This window comes from Ranitomeya imitator, chromosome 3 (assembly GCF_032444005.1).
Source record: "Ranitomeya imitator isolate aRanImi1 chromosome 3, aRanImi1.pri, whole genome shotgun sequence".
Taxonomy (NCBI): Eukaryota; Metazoa; Chordata; class Amphibia; order Anura; family Dendrobatidae; genus Ranitomeya; species Ranitomeya imitator.
The window spans coordinates 427,436,721-427,454,477 of NC_091284.1; the positions used below are offsets into that span (position 1 = coordinate 427,436,721).

General features: G+C 40.7%; 1 protein-coding gene across 2 annotated transcripts in view; it reads left to right on the forward strand.

Moving 5' to 3' along the window:
• Positions 1-17,757, forward strand: part of ULK2 (unc-51 like autophagy activating kinase 2) — a 168,031-nt gene that overhangs the window by 52,512 nt on the left and 97,762 nt on the right. For both annotated transcript variants that reach the window (XM_069757236.1, XM_069757238.1), the window contains exons 4-6: positions 7,816-7,848; positions 9,821-9,857; positions 14,761-14,934. In XM_069757236.1, the coding sequence (XP_069613337.1) occupies positions 7,816-7,848; positions 9,821-9,857; positions 14,761-14,934 (244 nt within the window). The remainder of the gene's footprint in view (positions 1-7,815; positions 7,849-9,820; positions 9,858-14,760; positions 14,935-17,757) is intronic.

The following is a 17,757-nucleotide window of genomic DNA, read 5'->3' on the forward strand; positions in this document are numbered from 1 at the left end:
GAGGCGTCTGTAATTTACATCATAGGTAGACCTCAACTATGGGAGACAAACTGAGAAAAAAAAAATCCAGAAAATCACATTGTCTGTTTTTTTAACAATTTATTTGCATATTATGGTGGAAAATAAGTATTTGGTCAGAAACAAAATTTCATCTCAATACTTTGTAATATATCCTTTGTTGGCAATGACAGAGGTCAAACGTTTTCTGTAAGTCTTCACAAGGTTGCCACACACTGTTGTTGGTATGTTGGCCCATTCCTCCATGCAGATCTCCTCTAGAGCAGTGATGTTTTTGGCTTTTCGCTTGGCAACACGGACTTTCAACTCCCTGCAAAGGTTTTCTATAGGGTTGAGATCTGGAGACTGGCTAGGCCACTCCAGGACCTTGAAATGCTTCTTACGAAGCCACTCCTTCGTTGCCCTGGCGGTGTGCTTTGGATCATTATCATGTTGAAAGACCCAGCCACGTTTCATCTTCAATGCCCTTGCTGATGGAAGGAGGTTTGCACTCAAAATCTCACGATACATGGCCCCATTCATTCTTTCATGTACCCGGATCAGTCGTCCTGGCCCCTTTGCAGAGAAACAGCCCCAAAGCATGATGTTTCCACCACCATGCTTTACAGTAGGTATGGTGTTTGATGGATGCAACTCAGTATTCTTTTTCCTCCAAACACGACAAGTTGTGTTTCTACCAAACAGTTCCAGTTTGGTTTCATCAGACCATAGGACATTCTCCCAAAACTCCTCTGGATCATCCATATGCTCTCTAGCAAACTTCAGACGGGCCCAGACATGTACTGGCTTAAGCAGTGGGACACGTCTGGCACTGCAGGATCTGAGTCCATGGTGGCGTAGTGTGTTACTTATGGTAGGCCTTGTTACATTGGTCCCAGCTCTCTGCAGTTCATTCACTAGGTCACCCCGCGTGGTTCTGGGATTTTTGCTCACCGTTCTTGTGATCATTCTGACCCCACGGGGTGGGATTTTGCGTGGAGCCCCAGATCGAGGGAGATTATCAGTGGTCTTGTATGTCTTCCATTTTCTAATTATTGCTCCCACTGTTGATTTCTTCACTCCAAGCTGGTTGGCTATTGCAGATTCAGTCTTCCAAGCCTGGTGCAGGGCTACAATTTTGTTTCTGGTGTCCTTTGACAGCTCTTTGGTCTTCACCATAGTGGAGTTTGGAGTCAGACTGTTTGAGGGTGTGCACAGGTGTCTTTTTATACTGATAACAAGTTTAAACAGGTGCCATTACTACAGGTAATGAGTGGAGGAAAGAGGAGACTCTTAAAGAAGAAGTTACAGGTCTGTGAGAGCCAGAAAACTTGATTGTTTGTTTCTGACCAAATACTTATTTTCCACCATAATATGCAAAAAAAATGATAAAACAGACAATGTGATTTTCTGGATTTTTTTTTTCTCAGTTTGTCTCCCATAGTTGAGTTCTAAATATGATGTAAATTACAGACGCCCCTCATCTTTTTAAGTGGTGGAACTTGCACTATTGCTGACTGACTAAATACTTTTTTGCCCCACTGTGTATGTATGTATGTATGTATATATATATATATATATATATATATATATATATATATATATATATATATATATATATATGTATGTGTATATATATATATATATGTATGTATATATATATATATATATATATATATATATACATATACACACACAAAAACGGATCAGTTGCATCAGTTTTTCACAATTTGCAACGGATCCCTTTTTTTCAAAAAATTCGCCGGATCCTACCTGACGGAAAAAAACTGATGTGTGAAACTAGCCATAGATAGGAAAAACACTGCATAAATCTCCCATATCAAAAAGAATCATTGCTATCCTTTCAGGGGTACAAACACAAATGTGGAATAACATTTTTTTATATATGCAAGTTTGGCATAGTAAGCCACTAAAATTTGTATACACCAATAGTGGCATATATAACCTTACTAAGTCGCAGAGACACCACCGCAGCATAAGTAAACAACCCCGGCGCACATTCCATCCGCTAAATCGCTGTGCTTTCTCACCTTCCCTTGATACGAAAACCGCGAGGCAGAGGAGGTTCCATAAATTCCCTGACTGCCTCCCCAGCACTGAGATCTCATTCAGGTTCATAGAGCGAAGGCGTCTTGTGCATGTGCAGTTCAATTCTGCACGCAGAAATGCATGGACTGCCATTTTGGATACTCTTTGGCTACTATTAACTGGCATTGCTCTCCGACGATACGGCATAGTGTTTCACAAAGCGATTTTCTGTGATCTCGAGCCTTGGCCAATGCTTGAGTTTTCCTGCTCGTTCATGCAATCTATTGCTTACATTTGTCTGTCTGATAGCATTACTCTCTGCAAGCGCAGATCAGACTTAACATCTTGTTTGGTAATCCACCATCTTTATTAAATAGTAAGATTTGGAGAACCTCTCGGTCTCATCGTTCATGTTGAATTATTAAATGAAATGTTCCTTTGGAGTAACCGGTAATGTAGTTTACTGTTAATACTTAGTGCAAGCCTCTTGTTTTGTAAAGTATCTGTGTGAATAGAGAACACTCTTCTGCCCTTACTGAGCGCTGTGCAAAGAGCCTCTGGCACCCTACAGGCAATGTAACCAATTATTGCTGGGGCCCTACAGCCCTTCACATGACTAATGATTAATGGGGTCAAACACTTCCAGCTGTGGAATGTTAGAAAACGAACTTTCTGACTGTAATATGAGCCGCATGGCGTGAATAATCTGTCTTCAGAGGCTAGCCATGTTATGAGTTATTTATGCAAGTAGGGTTAGCATTCCTAGAAAAGCTCTTTCTAGGAAAACGAGAGACCGGAAAATGGGCCTGTGATAACACAGGAGATAGTGTCTATGGGAAAATAGGCCGCTGTTCTCCAAGCATAGTGCTCGGGAATCATGGAAAAGGACTAGTAAAATAAAGCTTGTACTAAAGAGTCAATAACAAGTCTACATGATCCATTGCATTTCATGAAAGAATTAGAATGCAGCCGCCCCCTAATAAGTTTTAATTCAGCTATGCATCATGCTACTAAACATTGTCGAAGGATTCAGTTGAGTAATGTTCAGTTCACATCGGGGTCCTGATTCACCATTGCTTGTTGTCTGCCTAGTTTTGCACCTTTTTTTTTTTTTCTTCTTCTTTCTTTTGTCTATCAAATTTTGTATTCTATTTGCGTCTTTTTCAGGTCTGTTTCACATGTATAAGCCTTTTTTTTTTTTTTTTTTATCCCCCCCTCACCCACACACGGTCTAACGATTCCAGATGCTGATTAATTTGCAACTTTTTTTTTAAATTGTAACTTTTTGCTCAGTCGCAAAAGTGATTCATGACAAATGAACAGTCGTCATGAATTTGGCGCAATAATAATAAATCATTTTTATTTGTAAATCGTCAACATATTGCGCAGCACTTTACAATTAAGCAGGCACATGTACAGACCATAAATTCAATACATGTTAAGACAATTTAAACAGTGGGGTCCCTGCTCGCAAGCTTACAATCTACAAGGAAATGGGGGGGGGGGGGGGGACACAATAGGTGAAAAGTGCTTGTTATTTCAGGTTTGGTAATTATAATAAATAGGGATTTTCATATAAAGCTGCATGATCCGGTCATCAGCCCGTGTGTTTAAGTGCAATAGCCAAGTATCAAGTGCAGTTATCGTGTGCATGGAGGGTGTGGAGACAGATGAATAGTAGGGTGCACATTCAGAATAATATTTGGAAGGAGGGAACAGGGTAAAGTTAGTTTACTGGCTAGTTGATGTGCTAGGCTTGTTTGAAGAGATGGGTTTTTAAAGCGCTTGAATAGGTCAGGGCGAGGTATCAGTCTGATCGTCTGGGGAAGTGCATTCCAGAGAGCTGGCGCAGAACGAGAGAAGTCTTGGAGACGGAGGTGCGAGGTTCGGATTACGGGGGATGTTAGTCTTAGGTCATTTGTAGAATGGAGGGCACGTGTAGGGCGATAGACGGAGATGAGAGAGGAGATATAAGGCGGTGCAGAACTGTGGAGAACTTTGTGGGTGAGAGAGATGAGTTTATACTGGACCCTGTAGTGAATGGGTAGCCAGTGTAATGACTGGCACAAGATGGAGGCATCGGTGAAGCAGCTGGGCAGAAATATGACCCTGGCTGCCGTATTCAAGATGAATTGGAGAGGAGAAAGTTTGGAAAGAGGGAGACCGATCAGAAGAGAGTTGCAGTAGTCCAGACGAGAATGAATAAGAGCGGCAGTAAGAGTCCTAGCAGTTTCAAAGGTGAGAAAAGGTCGGATTCTAGAGATGTTTTTAAGATGCAGGTGACAGGAGCGAGTGAGTGATCGGATATAGGGAGTAAAGGAAAGTTAGGTGTCGAATATGACCCCAAGACAGAGGGCATGCTGCTTGGGAGTTATGGTTGAACCCTCCAGGGTTATTTCGATGTTGGGTAGAGTGAGTTTAGTAGAAGGGAGAAACACAAGTAGTTCAGTTTTGGAGAGATTTAGTTTCAGATAGAGGGAGGACATGATGTTAGAGACAGCAGACAGACAATCCTTGGTATTTTGAATTTGGGTAGGGGTGATGTCAGGGGAAGAAGTATATAATTGGGTGTCATCAGCATAGAGATGATACTGGAACCGAAATCTGATTGTTTGTCCAATAGGGGCAGTGTATAGAGAGAAGAGGAGGGGGCCTATGACTGAGCCCTGTGGAATCCCAATAGTAAGTGGATGAGGCGAGGAAGAGGAGCCGGCAAAAATACAGTGAAGGAGCGGTCAGAGAGGTAAGAGGAGAACCAGGAGAGGGCTGTGTCCTTGAGGCCTATAGAGCTGAGCATAGTGAGGAGGAGCTGGTGATCCACAGTGTCAAATGCAGCAGAGATATCCAGGAGAATCAGCAGAGAGCAATGACCTTTGGATTTAGCTGCTGTTAGATCATTAGAGACTTTTTAGTGAGGGCAGTTTCAGTGGAGTGTAAAGAGCGGAAACCAGATTGTAAGGGGTCGAGAAGAGTTATCCGAGAGATAGTGGATTAGACGGGAGTGGACCAAGCGTTCCAGGAGTTTAGAGATGAAGGAAAGGTTAGACAGGTCTGTAGTTAGCAGTGCAGTTCTGGTCCAGGGATGGCTTTTTAAGTAAAGGGGTTATGATGGCATGTTTAAATGAGGAGGGAAAGATGCCTGAAGAAAGAGAGGTTAAATATTTTAGTCAGGTGAGTGGTGACCACTGGTGAGAGAGACTGCAGGAGGTGTGAAGAAATGGGGTCACTTTTGTAGGCCGAGTAGAAGCGAGGAGCTTGGAAACTTCTTCTGAAACAGGCTCAAAGATGTCTAGTGAGCTTAAGGTGCGGCAGGTAAGGGGATCCAGACATTGAGGAGATTGGGCTGAGATATCCTGATGGATGTGGTTGATTTTTTTTTTTCTTTCTTGGAAACTTTAGGTTTCAGGAGGGAGTGTAAAGTTTCAAAAGTTGTTTTGGGTTTTTGGATAGTGAGGTGATGAGGGTGGTGAAGTAGGATTGTTTGGCCAGATGAAGGGCGGAGTTACAGGTTTTGAGCATGAACTTAAAGTGGATGAAGTCTTCTGCTAAGAGAGATTTTCTCCACTGCCGCTCTGCACACCTTGAGCAACGCTGAAGAAAGCGTGTTTGCATAGTGTGCCAGGGCTGCCGTTGTCTGTGTCGGGTCTTTCTCTGTAGAAGGTGCTGCTTCATCTAGGGCAGGGGTCCCCAACTCCAGTCCTCAAGGCCCACCAACAGGTCATGTTTTCAGGATTTCCTTTGCATTGCACAGGTGATGCAATTATTACCTGGGCAAGACTAAGGAAATCCTGAAAACATGACATGTTGGTGGGCCTTGAGGACTGGAGTTGGGGACCCCTGATCTAGGGCATTCTTCAGTGTATTATTGAAGTGTGACAATGCTAAGTCTGGACAGGAGAGGGAGGAGATGGGGGCTAAATGTGTGGAGATTGTCCATAAGCTGCTGGGTCTTAATGGTACGTCTAGTCCGTAATAGACAGAAGGTTAAGGGAATTAGAGAGGAAAAAATCGTAAATGTAAGTTAGTTTGTTAAACACAATAACACGCAATAAATGTCAGTGAAAACCAAAAGATTACAAAGAGAAAAGTGACTTAAAAACAAACTGCATATGCGGAATCTGGACCTTAGAGTCTGTTTTTTTTTTTTTGTTTTTTTTTTTTTAGCTTTTCTTAGTATATACACCAATGTATACGCCAAAATTTAGGCTTCTGTATACCAGGAGACCACTGAAGTGTCATTTTTTTCCATTTTTGGGCCCATTATACATTATTTTATTTATCTTGCAGTATGGAATAGCATGGTAAGTTATACTAGTCCTTACAAAGATATTAAAGTACACTCCATAGTATAAGTTTAATTTTACAACTTATTGGATACCTGTCCCACTGTATGTAGGGGGATATGTTGCAGCCTCCCCAGTGTGGGCTCTGGATAGATTAGTGCCCATATATTATGTAGTTCTCTACTGAATACTCTTTTTTTTGTCTGATGGCTGTCTCCCCCAACTCCGCAATACACACGAACGCTGGACTTGCCCAAGCATTTGTGTTTTTAATATGAAGAGAGATGTTTGGCAGCAGCTTATCACCTGCAGAAATAATAGAAATGGTCAATGAATTGGACCATTCGATTCCCGCTACCCTTAAAATTAAAGAAGTTGTCCACTACTTTTACTACTTTTACATTGATGCCCAATTCTTAGTATAGGTCATCAATGTCTGATCGGTTGGAAGCTTCTCGCGGTCTACCTGTTGTGGCCGGGCCTTGTTACTGCACATCCACCTCCTTTTGAATTGTATAGGAAACGGATGTGTAGTACCCCGCACAGCCACTACAAGTAGACAGCCGTTGGCACCGATAACAGCTGATTAGCAGGAGTGCAGAATGTCGGACTCTGGCCAATACGCCATCAATGTAAAAGTAGAGGATAACCTCTTTAATGATTGGAGGATAGTAAGGAGGTCCCCAAACAAATTAGGCATGTTTTACATTTCTGACAATCACAGTTCAAGTACAGTTCTTAATTTTCTGTCCGGTGGTGGGACTCCATGCGTCTTGGGCATATTATGATGGTTTGGGTCAAGAGACCTGCAAGCCAGTCCAGAGGTCTATATTCAGACTATGAATGTTGGATGTAGACTTGGGCAGTATAAGAAAGTTCAGCAGACTTAAATTTGTATGGGGCCCTCTTTGCGTTGTTCCGTATGTATCTGGACAAAGTTTTATGTTGGTAGGATCCATAGATTTAAAATATTAGTGACAACTGGGGGGTTGACATGAGGGCACTGCTTCCGTCATAGTAATTGCATGCTTTTTTAGAGAATGTTTTACATGTCACTTTTTTGCTGCAAAAAAAACGCAGCATTTTGCACTTCCAGCACAGTGAATGAGATTCCTGAAGTCTCATGAACAGGTTGCTTATCTTCTCCTTGCAGATTTGAAGCAGTTTTAGGTCTTTGTCACCCATTCTAATAGATCAGGGAGAAACTTGACAAACGCAAACTTTTTTTTTTTTTTTTAAATGTGGCTTTTGACCTTTAAAAAAAAAAAAAAGTGTCTGCAGTAAATGCTTAACATGTGCACATACCCTTAGCCAGCCTGCAATGGTATGTGTATGGTGCTGATACCTCGTGTTTGCTGGTGACAGTACATTTTCTATTGTAACAATTGATTTTTTTTTTCTTCTCATAAAACCTCTTTGATATATTATTGTCATGTGATTGAAATGTCCAATCAATCTTATATGTTGTCATTTCTTTGTTTTGCAGGAAATGCCCAACTCTGTTTTCTTGGTCATGGAGGTAAGCATGTTCTACGGTACGTCTGATTGCATTTATGTAGGGAAGTGTGGCATTCTGTAGGTTTGCTAGTAGTGCTTTATGCTGAGCTATTATCCAGTGTAGAATAAAGTTGAAGGATCGATCAACCCTTTATCTGCTAAGCCCATGCATGCCAATACAGTGATAAAAATGTAATCACATAGGACCTTGTAAGTCAATTAGCCGTGCACTGCTGACCATTACACTGCCTATTAGCGGGGCGAGATGGTCTGTGTCAGCACTTGCCTGTATTCTGCTGACACCTCCTGGGGGACGGAGAATTTGGAATTTCTTGTGGACTTTAATTTCTAAATTAATCATTCAGTTTTTGTAATGTGACCATTAAAGTGACTTCAAATATGAGCTCCATTTACCTCTATAGAAAGAAACAGAAAAAAAAAAAGTTTCTGCCTATTGGAAAATGTATAAAAATGTCTCTACATTTCTTATGTAAGCATTCAGGGGGTAAGTCTCCAGCAAATTTAGCCCTTAGTTATTCCCATTAATTGTTGTTTTTTTTTTTGGAGGGGGATGCGCCTGTACTTAATGGGTTGTCAGTTAAATTGTGGTATCACCGGTAGGTAAGGATTTACAATAATAGAATTGGCGTTGCTTACCAGTCTTGCCTGCTTCTGGTGGTCTTTTCAGGGCTGCAGTGGTGACGTCCCGCCTACAATACGCTGCCTCTTGCCTCAGAACCGAGGCCACTGATTGGATGCAGTGGTCACATGTTGTTGACGGTACATCACTGTTGTAGCCCTGTTAACAGTGAACAGAGTGAGAAGCAGAGATACTAAAACTAAACTATGGTGCTCAAATCATCAGCGTAGGGTACATACAAATATTATCAAATGCAAAAAATCCCGAACTAAAGACTTAAAATGTATCTTTGATTTCCACTATTAATAGGAATAACATGAAAGTTTGCAGCGATCAGTATGTGGTTTGGGCAAATTTGGAGATGACTATCTGTCTCTGATTTATCCCCCAATCGCACAACCTTGTATTTAAATACCGTATATATCAATGTAGCCGCGGACCTAAATCATCCTATCTTACTCTTTTTTTTTTTTTAATTGCCCACATAACTGACTATTGCTTATTAGGAAACGGTTCTAAGCCTCGCCAACATGTTTCACCAGACAATTGGCATCTTCAGGGGATTAAAGCTATGAAATGAATATATTAATGAATTAACTAATATATCATTATAGCTTTAATCCCCTGATGATGCCAGTTGTCTGGGGAAACATGTTGGGGAGGCTTAGAACCGTTTCCTAATGAGCAATAGTCCGTTATGTGGGCAGTGAAAATGGTAAAATTACACTGATCTATATTTACATACCAGGTTGTGTGAGGGCTATATCGGAGACAGATATTATCCCCAAATTTGTCCAAACCACATACTGATTGCTGCAAATTTACATTTTAGTCCTATTAATAGTCTAAATAAAAGTAACATTTTAATAGTTTTTAGTTGGGGCTTTTTTTGCTTTTGACAATTTGATAATAGAGGCAGAGATACGGCGTTGGAGTGTTAAGCTTTACCTGAGGTCCAATTTTTCTTGCATATGGACTACCCTATTATTATTATTATTATTATTATTATTATTACCCCTTTAACTAGAACAATGCTTGTAGGGCATGATATAGAGAGGCAGTGGGTGCATGACATCCGTACATCAAGCTCAGCCCCATGTGCAGCTGAACAAGTTTTGGGCTCTCCTGCGTAAAGACAAGTGTTTTGCTTTTCTTTGCTTTATAGGACTGTAGAAAGGGAAGTATAAACCCTTGTCTGAACATATGCTCATTAGGAGTAGTCTGAAAACATATTTACCAGATTGTAGACCAGCTCTTTTTTGCCGCTACACTGGGCTGTTCTGCAAATATTGTAGATTTTCTAGCCTGTGAATCATCCTAATGTATTCTTTTTTTTTTTTTTTCTTTTTTTCAGTACTGTAATGGAGGAGACCTGGCAGATTATTTACAAGGTACGGTACTTTTGTTTCCCTTTTGTAAAACTATCAAGTAGTAGACTTAGGAAAAAAAAGACATTTTAATCTTTGTTCATGAAAATCCTTCCTCTCTAGAATAGACGTCAAGGAGTAACTGGAGCCTCTTGTTTTCCCAGCTCGGTTTCATTGTCTCGGCTATTACTCCCGGTTGTCGCTAGTTTTTTTTTTTTTTAACCTTTTAAGATATGAAAAAGAACAAAAAAACAAGCAGAATATTATTCTCTCCAGCTGCAATCCCAAAGGGAGGCACACGCAAAAAATAACCTTCTTTATTCTGCAGAAGACTTTTCATTTAGTCCCCTCAACCCCCACATGCGCTTATGATGAGCACAATAGGTTTAGGGTTATTTTTTGTTTTTTTACTTATTTTAGTCTGGGTGCCTGCTTGCTACAGCGTAAATCTCTTCCACCGCTCTGTCTACAGTGGAGACCACATGTAACTAACTTTCTGGTTCTGCTTTTTTTTTTTTTCTCTAGTTTTCATGTTACCTTTATAAAGGAGGGTTCAATGAGGAGTGTGTATCCGTATATACCATCTGCTAAACCACAAGATGCAAAGGTTTGGTGCTCAAAGTCTGACACCCCTTTTCAATCACTATGCAACAGCACTTGGCAATTAATGAATACATGGACACCACTATAGCTACACACAAAACTTAAGTTACTTTACAGTCTTGATCAAGTTGTATAAGCCCATCCAGCAGCGTCAAGGTGACCACTTTTTGGATTCGACCCTAAATTCAGTAGGTTTGCCTCTCCATATACCTAGGACACTAATTATGGAGGAATAGAATGCAATTATAGTTGCTATAATTAAAAACTGTCTAGGAAAGATGGTATTTCACAAGGTCCTTCTTATATACCATAACCAAGTCCACCTTTACATGCTTCTCAATACAAATCCATGCTTTTCCCATAACATTTTGCCTGTTGTCCTCAAGACCCCAATGCCAACGCACCCTTCTAACTTGCTGTAAAAAAACAACTAAAGTTGCCCATCTGCCGTTGATAGATCCTTCTGTTACAGCCATCTCTCTGAGAGGGCAGTATACTGCTGTCAGACACCCCTGAAGGCATCTTATCTACCAGAAGGAAAAATGGATTGGGTGTGTCAACATGCCCAATCTTTCTTTCCTACAAGAGTTTGTGGCCCCCATGCCCATTAGATGGTCGGCCTGTAATTGTATCAAATGCAACATAGAAGTATTGGATCAACACCGTGACATATTCTTCTCCCCTCTGATTTCATACGTTTTTTTGTTTTTGGAAAAAAATTAACAGCAGAAAGTACAGCAGTGTAATAGAGATTAAATCAAAGTGTAAAGCCAAATGTTAAAAAAAGGGCTTTGACTGCGGACAAAGCGCTAAGTCGGCCGTGGCATATACTGACAGGCTTCTTCTTATGTTTTTATTATTATGAGCAGTTAAAAGCAGCATTGCCTCATTGTTTTCTTTCAGTCTAGACCATGAAAAATAACATCGATTCAATATATACGTTTTTCTGAGTTTTGTTTTGGGTCTTGTGGTATTAGTTGATTTTTTTTTTTTTTTTTTTTTTCCTTTTCAAATATATTTTATTAAATTTTTAACATAAAAAAAAAAGGGAGGGAAAGTAGGGGGGAAACATAAGGAAATATTCACGTGGGATGATGAATATTGCACAAAATAAAAAATGCTCACGTTTTGTCTTGCTTTTTTTTTTTTTGAGTAAAGAGTCCTTTAGTGTGTCCCATATTTGTCTTCAAGTGCTCAAAATAAAGTTAGATGTTTTTTACTCCATTTGGGTACTGGTGTACAGTTACTAAAAAAAAATTGCGATCTTTTGAAAAGTTGTAAATGATGCATTAAGGTAAACGACACCCACAACGTCTAACAAAACACACGGGCGAGTTAGTTTAACTAAAATGAGCTCTAACGGTGCAAATTAAGGGTTTCGCAAAGCCTAGTAAATGCATACTTATTGTTAATATACAGATCAAACACACAAAAAAGATTTTTTTCCTTATATCTATTTGCATATTTTCATCTTGGTCAATTCCTCTATTTGAAAATGATAAAAAGAACCTAGCACTCAACTTGATGCTTTTGTGCAAATTTTATTGTAGTACCCAATAAACGTTTCGGTCCCTCATACGGACCTTCATCAGTAACGTACTGTATTGTAGAAAAGGCAAGGAGACCATAGAGTCTCGGGGCACTAATGGGAGCGGCGTCTTAAAGGAATTCCGGGCTGGTAATACGCTCAAGCAGGTGAACAGTGTTGTGCCGCTAACAGACGCGGTGTCCACCGCTGGTCTGATCCGGAGAAGTAGATTTTTTTCCTTATATCTATTTGCATATTTTCATCTTGGTCAATTCCTCTATTTGGTCCTGTACATGACTCTGCTTGAAGGATTTTATCTTCTGCAATCTACATCCACACAGCTGCATGCGTGTCACATCACTGATCTGGTGACTAGTTTCCAGCAGAGCTCGACTGTCCTGCTCTCCTCTGTTCCTCAGCGTCAACGATCCAAATAGCTATTTACAGCAGGGCTCAGACAAGCATTGCTAAGCTCTTTGATGCCCTCTGCAAACAGATCACTGATGTCGAATTGCAAATAGTCCTTTGTTGATGCATATAGCAGAAGATATCCTCATCGTTGGTCTGTGCAGTAGGCATCAAACACAACTCAGCCTTGCTTGTCTAAACTCTGCTGTGCCTAGTTATTTCATGCTCCCCAGTAGAGCAGGACAGTTGAATTCTGATGGAAGCTAGCTAACAGATCAGTGATGTGACACACATGTACCTGTGTTGATTTAGGTGCCAGAAGATAACATCATTCAGGTAGAGTTGTCTACAGTACATAGAAACAGAGAGTGTATTATAAAAGTAGGAAACGTTCCGTCAGTGGTGGAAGGACAAGAAAGTTACTGTATAGTGAACACCAGTTGAGAGAGACTTCACAGCACACGCTCAACCAGGATCAGTGGATCTACACTAGGATGGATCTAATGACAACTATTGGGTAAATCTAGCCTAGATGTGCATCCTTAGGGGGAGATATGTGTAGTACGGGGTACATTTATCAATCAATAATTATAATAATGTTCATTATAGATTTATTAATTTGTGCCTCCATAAGACCACATTATAATTTTGGGAATAACACTTTAAATTCTAAATAAGGCACCAACTTAAGTCATTATTTTAACCATTTTTACTCAGAAAAATTGCAGAGAGACCATACTGAATCTGGGATATATTATTGTTCTACACACTTCATCTATTGAAAGACTGTAGGAGAAAAAAAAAATCTTAAATGATAAATTATTATTCACAACCGTTACATCCATTCTGCACCCATGGGCAGTGGCCAAGTCACTTGAGAAACGAGGGTCAGATGACCATAGTTTGACACCTTTCATGGTTTGTCACAGTAGAATGAGGCCAAATCTGAAGTATCTGAATATTTTAATATTTCTGGAAAGTGGTAACATATTGATGTTGTCATTTTCTAGCATTGAACACTGTGTACCCACACATGGTAAAATATTCACAGCCTCCTTCAAATTCACGTTCTTGTCGTAAGATGTTTGTGCCTGTTTTTTTTTTTATTTATTTATTTGTTTTTTTCTTGTCACTATGCTTGGTTTTGGATGCGAGCTCTAGTTGTAATATGAATGCGGGCCAACAGGCTGTCCTTACATAACCCAGCTATACACAGGGCTTGGCGCTTGCTGGCAGCATCAGTGTTAGGCTAATGCTGCATGAAAGGAGTCAACTATTCGGGAAGCACACGCGCATAATCTTTTCCTCAGGGAAAATCAAAGAGGTGTCATGGCGTTACACTGCTTGAGACTTTGAATGGCATACCCGTCTTCCGAAAGGGCAAAGCAGATGTACTTTAAAGTATAAAAAAAAAGTCCAGTTCTTCTAATCTACCTCAACGGTATACTCGCATCTAATAAAGCCGGTCAGATCCCCGGAGATTGATCCGGAGCTAATGTGACCCAAATAGTCTATCGGGATTTGTGTCCCATTAATAACATATTGGTGAAGACCTCTTTTTTTTTTCATATTGTATTTTGTTGGGGTGCATTGTGGTAGTGAGTGATTTTGTTTTTGTGTAATTTATTTTTTTTCTCCTTTTACCAACTTGGTTACATGATATATGTTGGGTAAGGAGGCGTTGATAAAATGTAAGGGTTACCGGTGGAGATGAGTGAATCGATTCCCAGGACCCTGGTCCATCAACAGCATCAGTGGTTGGTGGCTTCCAGACCGGAGGCAAGTGACCCGCTTCCTACCTGCCGGAGTCCCTGGCACCTCTTATGTTTGGTAGAACTGCCGTAACATGCCTGCACCACACGGCAATGATGACTTCACACTGGGCCTACCGATCAGAAGAGGTCTCTGACATTCAGGCAGGTAGAAGGCGGTTCCCCGGGCTCCTGCGTGGCAGCCACAGAATATGGAGGTCACAGCTAGACCACGATCCTGCAAATGGATTCACTACTCTGTAGTTACCGGGTATTCGCAGCCAATACATGTCTTTTTTATTTTATTTTGTAAAATACCCAGTGGAAACTAAACCCTTGTACAATTAATCGCATTATCCTGTAGGCTTTAATTCAGCAAGGGCAGGGCCATCTCCCTTCTGCCCCAGTGTGTTGTTAGTTTTTTTTTTTCATTGTATTTGTACTTTCTATATACCGTAATTCCTTTTCACGTGTGCAGCAGCATGGGATCAATGGGGCTCTAAAAATAATTTATGTAGATCAAAGGTACAGTCGGCGTAAAATGCTAAATCTTCCTAATGCGAGAGCTCCATAAATTTTATTTATTTATTTTTGGGCTTTAATAACCTATTCATTTTTTTTTTTTTATACAATGCAGCCAAAGGAACCTTGAGTGAAGACACCATACGAGTCTTCCTGCAACAGATTGCAGCTGCAATGCGGGTGCTACACAGCAAGGGCATTATCCACCGGGACCTGAAGCCGCAAAATATCCTTCTCTCTTACGCTAGTCGGAAGAAGTCAACTTTTAGTGGCATCCGGATAAAGATTGGTAATTATAGAAATCTGTATTTAGCTAGCATGTTGGACAGTTATTTCTAGAGTCACCATCAACAGGACAGGATGGGACCACAGCTGCTGCTATTTTCTGTAAGGACAAACCTTTCCCTGCCTCTATAAAATCTTGCTTTACCTGACAGAAAGCATAATCTGCTGCGTTCCCGTGCTGGCCTGTCTGTATCCTCTCTTTTGCTTCCTCCCCAGGAGATGTGATCAGACCATGTTCCTGCACGGTCACACAGCCATTATAAAGGGGAACATTTCAGAAGATTATCTCAGCACTAGAACTTTTGTTTTTGTTTTTTTTTACACATCCAATTGTGTAACATATATTTATTCCAAGATCCGTTAATGAAAATGTACTTCCCTTGAAGTATAGTATATAAAAGGCGATCATATTCTTCCATTTGCATAGAATACAAAAATGTGAAGAAATACTATGAATTATTTATCTGAAAGGGTTGTCTCACTGTTTAAGTCTTATCTATTGTATAGATCATAAAAAAAAACAACCAAATTTTCAATTTATATGATGTTTGATAAAACAGCCTGCGACGTTATGGCATATACTAGTATAGTCATGGTCAAAAGTATTGACACCCCTGCAATTCCGTCAGATAATACTCATTTTCTTCCTGAAAATGATTGCAAACACAAATTATTTGGTATTATCTTCATTTTAATTTGTCTTAAATGAAAAAACACAAAAGAGAATGAAGCAAAAAGCAAAACATTGATAATTTCACACAAAACTCCAAAAATGGGCCAGACAAAAGTATTGGCACCCTCAGCCTAATACTTGACTGCACAACCTTTTGCCAAAATAACTGCGACCAACCGCTTCCGGTAACCATCAATGAGTTTCTTACAATGCTCTGCTGGAATTTTAGACCATTCTTCTTTGGCAAACTGCTCCAGGTCCCTGATATTTGAAGGGTGCCTTCTCCAAACTGCCATTTTTAGATCTCTCCATAGGTGTTCTATGGGATTCAGGTCTGGACTCATTGCTGGCCACCTTAGAAGTCTCCAGTGCTTTCTCTCAAACCATTTTCTAGTGCTTTTTGAAGTGTGTTTTGGATCATTGTCCTGCTGGAAGACCCATGACCTCTGAGGGAGACCCAGCTTTCTCACACTGGGCCTTACATTATGCTGCAAAATTTGTTGGTAGTCTTCAGACTTCATAACGCCATGCACACGGTCAAGCAGTCCAGTGCCAGAAGCAGCAAAACAACCCCAAAACATCAGGGAACCTCTGCCATGTTTGACTGTAGGGACCGTGTTCTTTTCTTTGAATGCCTCTTTTTTTTTCTCCTGTAAACTCTATGTTGATGACTTTGCCCAAAAAGCTCTACTTTTGTCTCATCTGACCAGAGAACATTCTTCCAAAACGTTTTCGGCTTTTTCAGGTAAGTTTTGGCAAACTCCAGCCTGGCTTTTTTATGTCTCTGGGTAAGAAGTGGGGTCTTCCTGGGTCTCCTACCATACAGTCCCTTTTCATTCAGACGCGACGGATAGTACGGGTTGACACTGTTGTACCCTCGGACTGCAGGGTAGCTTGAACTTGTTTGGATGTTAGTTGAGGTTCTTAATCCAACATCCGCACAATCTTGAGTTGAAATCTCTTGTCAATTTTTCTTTTCCGTCCACATCTAGGGAGGTTAGCCACAGTGCCATGGGCTTTAAACTTCTTGATGACTGCGCACGGTAGACACAGGAACATTCAGGTCTTTGGAGATGGACTTGTAGCCTTGAGATTGCTCATGCTTCCTCAGTTTGGTTTCTCAAGTCCTCAGACAGTTCTTTGGTCTTCTTTCTTTTCTCCATGCTCAATGTGGTACACACAAGGACACAGGACAGAGGTTGAGTCAACTTTAATCCATGTCATCTGGCTGCAAGTGTGATTTAGTTATTGCCAACACCTGTTAGGTGCCACAGGTAAGTTACAGGTGCTGTTAATTACACAAATTAGAGAAGCATCACATGATTTTTCGAACAGTGCCAATACTTTTGTCCACCCCCTTTTTTGTGTTTGGTGTGGAATTATATCCAATTTGGCTTTAGGACAATTCTTTTTGTGTTTTCATTTAAGACAAATTAAATGAAGATAATACCAATGAATTTGTGTTTGCAATAATTTTCAGGAAGAAAATGAGTATTTCACAGAATTGCAGGGGTGTCAATACTTTTGGCTATGACTGTACAGCGCCACCTGTTGTTCAGAGTGTGACAGTTTGCCTGTACCTCCAACGAGCTGGTGCGCACACACGCTCAGTCACTGTAGCCTGAGCCAGGCCTCTGTCCACTGCAGGTTAACTAACAGAAAAAACTGTTTGTTAAGTCAGTGTGAACAGGATCCAGCTGGAAGGCTATTGCTGCATTGTCCAAATGTAGACTGGAGGTGTACTCTGCCCATTATACAGGAATAAGAAGTCATATCACTGTTTGACTTTGTGCAGGGAAAGAGTTGGCTGGTTATAATGATTGTGAAGAAGAATTGGCCGTTCTCTGCCATGCTGGGTAATTAGCAGTGACTGTGATTTACATTTGGCATTGTTGTGCGGTCCAGTAGAGTTATGCCTCCTTTTAATGCTTAAAAATAGCAAATTCTAAAGGTACCGTCACACATAGCGACGCTGCAGCGATACCGACAACGATCCGGATCGCTGCAGCGTCGCTGTTTGGTCGCTGGAGAGCTGTCACACAGACAGCTCTCCAGCGACCAACGATCCGAGGTCCCCGGTAACCAGGGTAAACATCGGGTTACTAAGCGCAGGGCCGCGCTTAGTAACCCGATGTTTACCCTGGTTACCATCCT